A 10783-nucleotide genomic window follows, 5' to 3' on the forward strand; every position below is an offset into this window, starting at 1 on the left:
AACAGCGAGAGAGAGAGAGAGAGATGGACGGAGTGGGATCGTTCGGAGCGGGCCTGGCAGGTGCTGCCTTCGACCGGTTTCCTTCATCAAGCAACCGACCCATCCTCAGGGTCCTGTCCTGGGTAAGAGACCGACAGAGAACGGGGTCTGTCGGGGCGTCCTCCCTCGGCCTGCCGCTCGGTAGCGGGTGATCGCTCCGTGGAGCGCTGCAGATAAGAGGCTGGAAACGGCAATAGGCTTATAGATGGACGGGGTCCCGGGGAGAGGAGGCTGTCGAATAACGGTCCATCCTGTTCAGATACACAGATACGGGCCATGTTTAAGACCTCCGGTCGTTTTCTAAAACAGATTTTGAAAGAATGTCAAAAAAAATGAATGTGGCCTTAAAATGTATTGAATTAGGTAGCTAGGCTACTGATGATAACTAGACTGTTGCGTTTAGAGACATGTATATTTATGACGTCTATCTGTCGGCCTTAAGCAGACCTACATCAGATTTTATTATAGCCTGTGTGTGTATAAAGACTGTGAGTTTGTGACTATGGAACATTCCACCGCCACTCCCCGGGAGGGGACCGTAATAGTGGCGTCGCATCCTCTCGCTCTCTATTCGCCAGTGTGGATCCTTCTCCATGTGTTACTACCCCGGTGGTTGTCGTTACAGTGACCGGATAGTGGCGTCGCGTCCTCTCTCTCTCTATTCGCCAGTGTGGATCATTCTCCATGTGTTACTACCCCGGTGGTTGTCGTTACAGTGACCGGATAGTGGCGTCGCATCCCCTCTCTCTCTATTCGCCAGTGTGGATCATTCTCCATGTGTTACTACCCCGGCGGTTGTCGTTACAGTGACCGGATAGTTCTACTACAGAGTGAAGATACATGAGTTACTACCCCGGTGCTTGTCGTTACAGGGACCGGATAGTTCTACTACAGAGTGAAGATACATGTGTGATCTACAGTGGAAAAGGATTTGTCCCCTTTCTGATGTTCTCTATTTGTGAATATTTTTGAAACGGAATGTTATCAGATCTTCAACCAAACATAATATTAGATAAAGGGGAACCTGCGTTTACAAATAACAAAAACATGTTCTATGTATTTTATTTAATTAATCAATTAAATAAGTATGTACTTTTGGTTCATTCAGGTGTATCTCCTCTCCTCTCCTCTCCTCTCCTCTCCTCTCCTCTCCTCTCCTCTCCTCTCCTCTCCTCTCCTCTCCTCCTCCTCTCCTCTCCTCCTCCCCTCCCCTCCTCTCCTCTCCTCTCCTCTCCTCTCCTCTCCTCTCCTCTCCTCTCCTCCTCAGGTATTCTCCCTGGTGGTGTTTGCCTCTATAGTGAACGAGGGCTATGTGAACCTGGGTAGTGAACGTCTCCACTGTGTGTTCAATAAGAACGCTGATGCGTGTAACTACGGAGTGTTCTGTGGTCTGCTGGGCTTGTTGCTGTGTTCCTTCTTCTTCCTGCTGGATGTCAAGTTCCAACAGATCAGCTCTATTAAGGACAGGAAGAAGGCTGTGATGCTGGAGGTCGGGCTTTCAGGTGGGCCAAACACACAGACACTCTTTAGTTCAATGGGGGTTGGAGAAAATGTCAACCTGTGTATGCTGTGATTGGTTGGCTGTCCTCTGACTGTGTGCTGTGATTGGTGGTTTTCAGGTTTCTGGACGTTCCTGTGGTTTGTGAGTTTCTGTTTCCTGGCCAATCAGTGGTCTAGGACCGCCCCTAAGGACCTGCCACTCAACCAGGGGGCCGACGCAGCCAGGGCCTCTATCGCCTTCTCATTCTTCTCCATCCTCACCTGGGTACACACACACACACACACACACACACACACACACACACACACACACACACACACACACACACACACACACACACACACACTTCTCCTCTTCCTTCTTCTCCTCCTTCTCTTCCTCTTCCTTCTCCCCCCCTCTTTCTCCTCCTCCTCCTTCTCCTCATTCTTCTTCCCCCCTTGTTCTTCTCCTCCCTCCAGGCTGGTCTGACTGTGCGTGCAGTCCAGAAATATCTCCTGGGAACAGACATGACCCTCTTCACCACCGACCATCTGGACGGAGTCGCCCCGGTAACACCATACCCCCCCACCACCGGGGGCGCCATCGAGCCCAGCGACAACTACCAGAGCCCCCCGTTCACAGAGGGGCTGGAAGCCCCCGCCCCCACATACCAGGTCCCCATATACTAGTCTCTCCCTGTCCTACTAGTCCCTCCCTGTCCTACTAGTCCCTCCCTGTCCTACTAGTCCCTCCCTGTCCTACTAGTCCCTCCCTGTCCTACTAGCCCCTCCCTGTCCTACTAGTCCCTCCCTGTCCTACTAGTCCCTCCCTGTCCTACTAGTCCCTCCCTGTCCCCCTAGTCCCTCCCTGTTCCCATCTCCCTGTCCTACTAGTCCCTCCCTACTAGTCCCTCCCTGTCCCCCTAGTCCCTCCCTGTCCTACTAGTCCCTCCCTGTCCTACTAGTCCCTCCCTGTCCTACTAGTCCCTCCATGTCCTACTAGTCCCTCCCTGTCCTACTAGTCCCTCCCTGTCCCCCTAGTCCCTCCCTGTCCTACTAGACCCTCCCTGTCCCCCTAGTCCTTCCCTGTCCCACTAGTCCCTCCCTGTCCTACTAGTCCCTCCCTGTCCTACTAGTCCCTCCCTGTCCTATTAGTCCCTCCCTGTCCCCCTAACCCCTTCCTGTCCTACTAGTCCCTCCCTGTCCTACTAGTCCCTCCCTGTCCCACTAGTCCCCCCCTGTCCTACTAGCCCCTCCCTGTCCTACTAGTCCCTCCCTATCCCCCCCCTGTCCTACTAGTCCCTCCCTGTCCTACTAGTCCCCCCTGTCCTACTAGTCCCTCCCTGTCCTACTAGTCCCTCCCTGTCCTACTAGTCCCTCCCTGTCCCCCCCTGTCCTACTAGCCCCTCCATGTCCTACTAGTCCCTCCCTGTCTCCCCTGTCCTACTAGTCCCTCCCTGTCCTACTAGTCCCTCCCTGTCCTACTAGTCCCTCCCTATCCCCCCCTGTCCTACTAGTCCCTCCCTGTCCTACTAGTCCCCCCCTGTCCTACTAGTCCCTCCCTGTCCTACTAGTCCCTCCCTGTCCTACTAGTCCCTCCCTGTCCCCCCCTGTCCTACTAGCCCCTCCATGTCCTACTAGTCCCTCCCTGTCCCCCCTGTCCTACTAGTCCCTCCCTGTCCTACTAGTCCCTCCCTGTCCTACTAGTCCCTCCCTGTCCTACTAGTCCCTCCCTGTCCCCCCTGTCCTACTAGTCCCTCCCTGTCCCCCCCTGTCCTACTAGTCCCCCCCTGTCCTACTAGTCCCTCCCTGTCCCCCCCTGTCCTACTAGTCCCTCCCTGTCCTACTAGTCCCTCCCTGTCCTACTAGCCCCTCCCTGTCCTACTAGTCCCTCCCTGTCCTACTAGTCCCTCCCTGTCCCTCCCTGTCCTACTAGTCCCTCCCGGTCCCCCTAGCCCCTCCCTGTCCTACTAGTCCCTCCCTGTTCCCACCCCCCTGTCCTACTAGTCCCTCCCTATCCTACTAGTCCCTCCCTGTCCTACTAGCCCCTCCCTGTCCTACTAGCCCCTCCCTGTCCTACTAGCCCCTCCCTGTCCTACTAGTCCCTCCCTGTCCTAATAGCCCCTCCCTGTCCTACTAGTCCCTCCCTGTCCTACTAGCCCCTCCCTGTCCTACTAGCCCCTCCCTGTCCTACTAGTCCCTCCCTGTCCTACTAGTCCCTCCCTGTCCTACTAGCCCCTCCCTGTCCTACTAGCCCCTCCCTGTCCTACTAGCCCCTCCCTGTCCTACTAGTCCCTCCCTGTCCTACTAGCCCCTCCCTGTCCTACTAGCCCCACCCTGTCCTACTAGCCCCTCCCTGTCCTACTAGTCCCTCCCTGTCCTACTAGTCCCTCCCTGTCCCCCTAGTCCCTCCCTGTCCCACTAGCCCCTCCCTGTCCCACTAGCCCCTCCCTGTCCTACTAGCCCCTCCCTGTCCCCCTAGTCCCTCCCTGTCCCCCTAGTCCCTCCCTGTCCCCCTAGTCCCTCCCTGTCTCCCTAGTCCCTCCCTGTCCCCCTAGTCCCTCCCTGTCCCCCTAGTCCCTCCCTGTCCTACTAGTCCCTCCCTGTCCTACTAGTCCCTCCCTGTCCCCCTAGTCCCTCCCTGTCCTACTAGCCCCTCCCTGTCCTACTAGTCCCTCCCGGTCCTACTAGTCCCTCCCTGTCCTACTAGTCCCTCCCTGTCCTACTAGTCCCTCCCTGTCCCCCTAGTCCCTCCCTGTCCTACTAGCCCCTCCCTGTCCTACTAGCCCCTCCCTGTCCTACTAGCCCCTCCCTGTCCTACTAGTCCCTCCCTGTCCCCCTAGTCCCTCCCTGTCCTACTAGTCCCTCCCTGTCCCCCTAGTCCCTCCCTGTCCTACTAGTCCCTCCCTGTCCTACTAGTCCCTCCCTGTCCCCCTAGTCCCTCCCGGTCCCCCTAGTCCCTCCCTGTTCCCACCTCCCTGTCCTACTAGTCCCTCCCTGTCCTACTAGCCCCTCCCTGTCCTACTAGCCCCCCCTGTCCTACTAGTCCCTCCCTGTCCTACTACTCCCTCCCTGTCCTACTAGTCCCTCCCTGTCCCCACATACCAGGTCCTATCCACTAGAGAACATAGTGCTGGAGGGGACCTAGTTACATGTACAGTACCTCCCTGTCCTACTAGTCCCTCCCTGTCCTACTAGTCCCTCCCTGTCCTACTAGTCCCTCCCTGTCCCCCTAGTCCCTCCCGGTCCCCCTAGTCCCTCCCTGTCCTACTAGCCCCTCCCTGTCCTACTAGTCCCTCCCTGTCCTACTAGTCCCTCCCTGTCCTACTAGTCCCTCCCTGTCCCCCTAGTCCCTCCCGGTCCCCCTAGTCCCTCCCTGTCCTACTAGTCCCTCCCTGTCCTACTAGTCCCTCCCTGTCCTACTAGTCCCTCCCTGTCCTACTAGCCCCTCCCTGTCCTACTAGTCCCTCCCTGTCCTACTAGTCCCTCCCTGTCCTACTAGTCCCTCCCTGTCCTACTAGCCCCACCCTGTCCTACTAGTCCCTCCCTGTCCTACTAGTCCCTCCCTGTCCTACTAGCCCCACCCTGTCCTACTAGTCCCTCCCTGTCCTACTAGTCCCTCCCTGTCCTACTAGTCCCTCCCTGTCCTACTAGTCCCTCCCTGTCCTACTAGTCCCTCCCTGTCCTACTAGTCCCTCCCTGTACCAGGTCCTATCCACTAGAGAACATAGTGCTGGAGGGGACCTAGTTACATGTACAGTACCTCCCTGTCCTACTAGCCCCTCCCTGTCCTACTAGTCCCTCCCTGTCCTACTAGTCCCTCCCTGTCCTACTAGTCCCTCCCTGTACCAGGTCCTATCCACTAGAGAACATAGTGCTGGAGGGGACCTAGTTCCATGTACAGTACCTCCATGGTAATGTTTTTAAGGGGATGTTCCTGGGTTAGGTGTTATCTGCATGTTCTGTAAGACTAAGTGCCAAACTGTCCTGTGTGTCTGACAATGACTGGAGATAGTAACTTTCACCACTATGATGTTAACGTGACCAAGTGCAATATCTCCCTCCACCCAGTGGCCACTCTGCCGACCAGTCATACACTATTCCCTATGTAGTGCACTACTGATGGTCAGCTGAGCCTTTACCACCAGTCATACACTATTCCCTATGTAGTGCACTACTGCTGGCCAGCCGAGCCTTTACCACCAGTGCACTTTGTAGGGTAATAGTGGTTTCAGATGTGCCCTAACTAATGTGTGCAAACATCACAGAAGATAATGGCTTGTTTATGTTTACTTTCTAGAAGTGGTTTGTTTACATTTAGAAGCTATTTATTTACATTCTAGAAGCTGTTTGTTTACGTTCTAGAAGCTGTTTGTTTATGTTCTAGAAGGTGTTTGTTTACATTCTAGAAGTGGTTTGTTTACATTTAGAAGCTGTTTATTTACATTCTAGAAGCTGTTTGTTTACATTCTAGAATCTTTTTATGTTTCTTTCTTAGAAGCTGTTTGTTTACGTTCTAGAAGCTGTTTGTTTACATTCTAGAAGATGTTTGTTTACATTCTGGAAGCTGTTTGTTTACATTCTAGAAGATGTTTGTTTACATTCTGGAAGCTGTTTGTTTACATTCTAGAAGATGTTTGTTTACATTCTGGAAGCTGTTTGTTTACATTCTAGAAGATGTTTGTTTACATTCTGGAAGCTGTTTGTTTACATTCTAGAAGATGTTTGTTTACATTCTGGAAGCTGTTTGTTTACATTCTAGAAGATGTTTGTTTACATTCTGGAAGCTGTTTGTTTACATTCTAGAAGATGTTTTTACGTTCAAGAATCTTTTTATGTTTCATTTCTAGAAACTGTTTTTTTTCCATTCTGGAAGCTGCCAAACTGCCCTGCTAGTTGTCTTCTCTCACAGAGCATCAGTCAGTCAGCTACCCAGAGATCAACTAGACCATGATGGCTCTTTATCACTGTATATACCCTGGGTCTGGGTCTCTCTAAATCTGCTCTGAGGAATACAACCCTGCTCATTGTTACCATGGTGACAACACACCCACACACACTCACTAGCAAACCTCACTGCCCAGTGTGTGTGTGTGTGTCTGTGTGTGTGTGTGGTATTTGTTGTTTCAGGTCTGAAAAAAAAAAAGACAAGTAAAGCATTCTTCTGTTGGTGGTGTTCTGGAACAGAGGTGTTCTAGAACAGAGTTGTTCTGGAACAGAGGTGTTCTAGAACAGAGTTGTTCTGGAACAGAGGTGTTCTAGAACAGAGTTGTTCTGGAACAGAGGTGTTCTAGAACAGAGGTGTTCTAGAACAGAGGTGTTCTGGAACAGAGGTGTTCTGGAACAGAGTTGTTCCGGAACAGAGTTGTTCTGGAACAGAGGTGTTCTGAACCATCTTGTACAGTGTCTCTAGGTGAAGCCTAGACATGACATGTCACTGTCTGTATTGACAGTCATATTACATATTATATTACAATCTAAGAGGTTTTGTGTTTGTTGATATAAAAGTTAACAGATAATACTGAATATAACTGACCTCCAGAAAGCCTCGTCTGTGGTGCCATCTGCTCCTTGTAACACTAGCGGTGTAACAGCGCCCTCTAGCGGCCGAGGGACTAGAGCTTTTAAAGGTCCAATGCAGCAGCACTTTTTTAATCTTAATATCAAATCATTTCTGACTAACAAATTAGTACATTTCTGTGATTCTTTTTGACCAATTTTAATTGAAAACAAACAAAAATAGCTTCTTAGCAAAGAGTAATTTCTCAAGCAAGCAATTTTGCTAGGACTGTCCGAGTGAGTCTGAGTGGTGAGGGGGAAACGAGCTGTCATTGGCAGAGAGATTTCGAACTCTCTTATTGGTCTATTAACTAATTAACCGCCTGGTGATGTCACCAGGCAGGCCAAAACTCCATCCCACTAAAACAGGCTGAAATCTCAGGCGGTCTTTTCAAAACAGCTCGGACTCTAAAAACGGCATTATCAATTTCACAGTATTATTACAACATCATAGCGTAGAAATATATCAAACAACGGAATGTTTTTGACTGCCTTGGGCCTTTAAAAGAAGTGTAAAAGTGATGAATGTAATATTGTGTGGGCAAAATGTTCTGTTCTGAATTCTGTGTAATTATGAATTTTGATTTAAAAAGAGCCGTTTTGATTTTGAAAATTCATTTGATCTGAATTGAGATGGGAAAAAGTTGATTTACCCCTAAAACACGACTGAAAGGTTGAATAAAATGACACATAGCACGTACAGTATAACGAACAGAGTTCAGGGAAACTCAAGGATGGCCAATATACAGGACCAGTCAAAAGGATGGACACAACTACTCATTCCAGGGTTTTAATTTGTACTATTTTCTACATTGTAGAATAATAGCGAAGACATCAAAACTATGAAATAATCCCTATTAAATGTAGAACGTCCTCTGGGTCTAATAGACCGATTAAAGATGAGTCATATCACTTTTAAAATGTATTCCCTTTAAATTATGGCGTTAACAACCGGTCATGTTTTCAGCTGATTGTCAAACTATCACTTCCCTAAAGACGCTCCTGTCGGCCGCGCATGTTTGTCCACCGGCCATTTGATGAATGGAAAGAGATCTGTTACAGAAACAAACCGGAAGTGTAAGGACATTCAGTGGTTGTCATTGGTAACCATTAGGCTTGTAGCCTGAATTGATGTGTCCGCCGCTGTAAACGCGCGTCGCAGTCTGTCTCCGCCGCTGTAGACGCGCGTCGCAGTCCGTCTCCGCCTTGCTAGAAATGTTGTGCTCTTGTCGAACGCAATTTGGAGGGAATGCTGCCCGTTTTATTAAAGTCAATTCGCTCATTTACATGCAGATGACATGCGGTAATGTTAATCCTTAAGAGTTTATTGAGTTTAGTGCGTCAATCTCAGTAACACAATACAAAAATCACCATCAAAACGTATCAGTTTATGATAGAGATGTGTTTGTTGTTGCATGTTGCTCAATGCACCGCATCCTCCTGGCGGCATTCCGCATCTGCGGTGGAAGGTGACGGAGCTACCGCAGTGTCTGACAGAACATGAGACGCCCCGACAATCAGAGAACCGTTTGGGCTTCTCCGTTTAGCTCTACGACCCCCCACAAGTGTCATAGGACTCCTATGAAGGTCACCTGGTGCCGGTAAACAAATTAATAAATGGAAGTATGGAGGTAGTTATGTTAAATATGTCCAAAAAAAACGACAATATTTCCTGATCTTTCTAAAGTCTGGACACACCTACTCATTCAATTATGTTTGTTTTACTATTTTCTACATTGTAGAATAATAGTGAAGACATCAACTATGAAACAACACATGGAATCATGTAGTAACCAAGAAAGTGTTAAACAAATCAAAATATATTTTATATGAGATTCTTCAAAGTAGCCTTGATGACAGCTTTGCACACTCTTGGCATTCTCTCAACCAGCTTCACCTGGAATGCTTTTCCAACAGTCTTGAAGGAGTTCCCACATATGCTGAGCACTTGTTGGCTGCTTTTCCTTCACTCTGCGGTCCAACTCATCCCAAACCATCTCAATTGGGTTGAGGTCAGGGGATTGTGGAGCCCAGGTTATCTGATGCAGCACTCCATCACTCTCCTTCTTGGTCAAATAGCCATTACACAGCCTGGAGGTGTGTTGGGTCATTGTCCTGTTGAAAAACAAATGATAGTCCCACTAAGCCCAAACCAGATGGGATGGTGTATCGCTGCAGAATGCTGTGGTAGCCATGCTGGTTAAGTGTGCCTTGAATTCTAAATAAATCACAGACAGTGTCACCAGCATTTCAGTTGAATACATTCAGTTGGACAACTGACTAGGTATCCCCCTTTCCCAAAGCACCCCCACACCATCACACCTCCTCCTCCATGCTTCACGGTGGGAACCACACATGCAGAGATCATCCTTTCACCTACTCTGCGTCTCACAAAGATACGGTTGGAACCAAAGATCTCAAATTTGGACTCATCAGACCAAAGGACAGATTTCCACCGGTCTAATGTTCATTGCTCATGCTTCTTGGCCCAAGCAAGTCTCTTCTTCTTATTGGTGTCCTTTAGTAGTGGTTTCTTTGCAGCAATTTGACCATAAAGGCCTGATTCACGCAGTCTCCTCTGAACAGTTGATGTTGAGATGTGTCTGTTACTTGAACTCTGTGAAGCATTTATTTGGGCTGCAATCTGAGGCTGGTAACTCTAATGAACTTATTCTCTGCAGCAGAGGGAACTCTGGGTCTTCCTTTCCTGTGGCGGTCCTCATGAGAGACAGTTTCATCATGATGGTTTTTGCGACTGCACATGAAACTTTCTTGAAAATTCTTGACATTTTCCTGATTGACTGACCTTCATGTCTTAAAGTAATGATGGACTGTCGTTTCTCTTTGCTTATTTGAGATGTTCTTGCCATAATATGGACTTGGTCTTTTACCAGATATGGCTCTCTTCTGTATACCACTCCTACCTTGTCACAACACTACTGATTGGCTCAAACACATTAAGAAGGAAAGAAATTCCACAAATTAACAAGACACATGTTAATTGAAATGCATTCCAGGTGACTACCTCATGAAGCTGGTTGAGAGAATGCCAAGAGTGTGCAAAGCTACCATCAAGGCAAAGGGTGGCTACTTTGAAGAATCTCAAATATAAAACATATTTTGATTTGTTTAACACTTTTTTGGTTACTACATGATTCCATATGTATTATTTCATAGTTTTGATGTCTTCACTCTTATTCTACAATGTAGAAAATAGTAAAAAATAAAGAAAAACCCTTGAATGAGTAGGTGTGTCCTAACTGTTGACTGGTACTGTAGGACAGACACTTCAAAAACCTTGTTTCTCATCTTTATTTTTCAGTCTTGTTTTTCCATTGATGAATGTGTTACTCACTGTGTTTCTATGGGCGTTAGTTGTAAAGGCCAACATCTATATTTGAAATGGCTCCATACGGAACACAGTTACTTACTCACTCTACACATCACAGCAGCGTGTCTGTTCTATATGTGTCTGTTCTATATCCTATAACTCTATGTTGATGTTCTCAGTACTCCAGTCTGAGTGATGGAGGGGTCAGGAGACGGGGAGGAGGGGTCAGGAGACGGGGAGGAGGGGTCAGGAGACGGGGAGGAGGGGTCTGGAGACGGGGAGGAGGGGTCAGGAGACGGGGAGGAGGGGTCAGGAGACAGAGAGGAGGGGTCTGGAGACGGGGAGGAGGGGTCAGGAGACGGGGAGGAGGGGTCA

The 10783-nt window shown here is 49.1% G+C and overlaps 1 protein-coding gene across 1 annotated transcript; it reads left to right on the top strand.

Annotated features, from left to right (window-relative positions):
* The first annotated feature begins 23 nt into the window (after positions 1 to 23).
* On the top strand, positions 24 to 2208 carry LOC120040454 (synaptogyrin-3-like). The gene is made up of 4 exons (XM_038985604.1): positions 24 to 122; positions 1307 to 1541; positions 1659 to 1804; positions 1999 to 2208. The coding sequence occupies exons 1-4, from the start codon at positions 24 to 26 to the stop codon at positions 2206 to 2208; spliced, it is 690 nt and encodes a 229-aa protein (XP_038841532.1).
* Positions 2209 to 10783: the final 8575 nt, after the last annotated feature.

This window comes from Salvelinus namaycush, unplaced genomic scaffold (assembly GCF_016432855.1).
Source record: "Salvelinus namaycush isolate Seneca unplaced genomic scaffold, SaNama_1.0 Scaffold3531, whole genome shotgun sequence".
NCBI classification, from domain to species: Eukaryota; Metazoa; Chordata; class Actinopteri; order Salmoniformes; family Salmonidae; genus Salvelinus; species Salvelinus namaycush.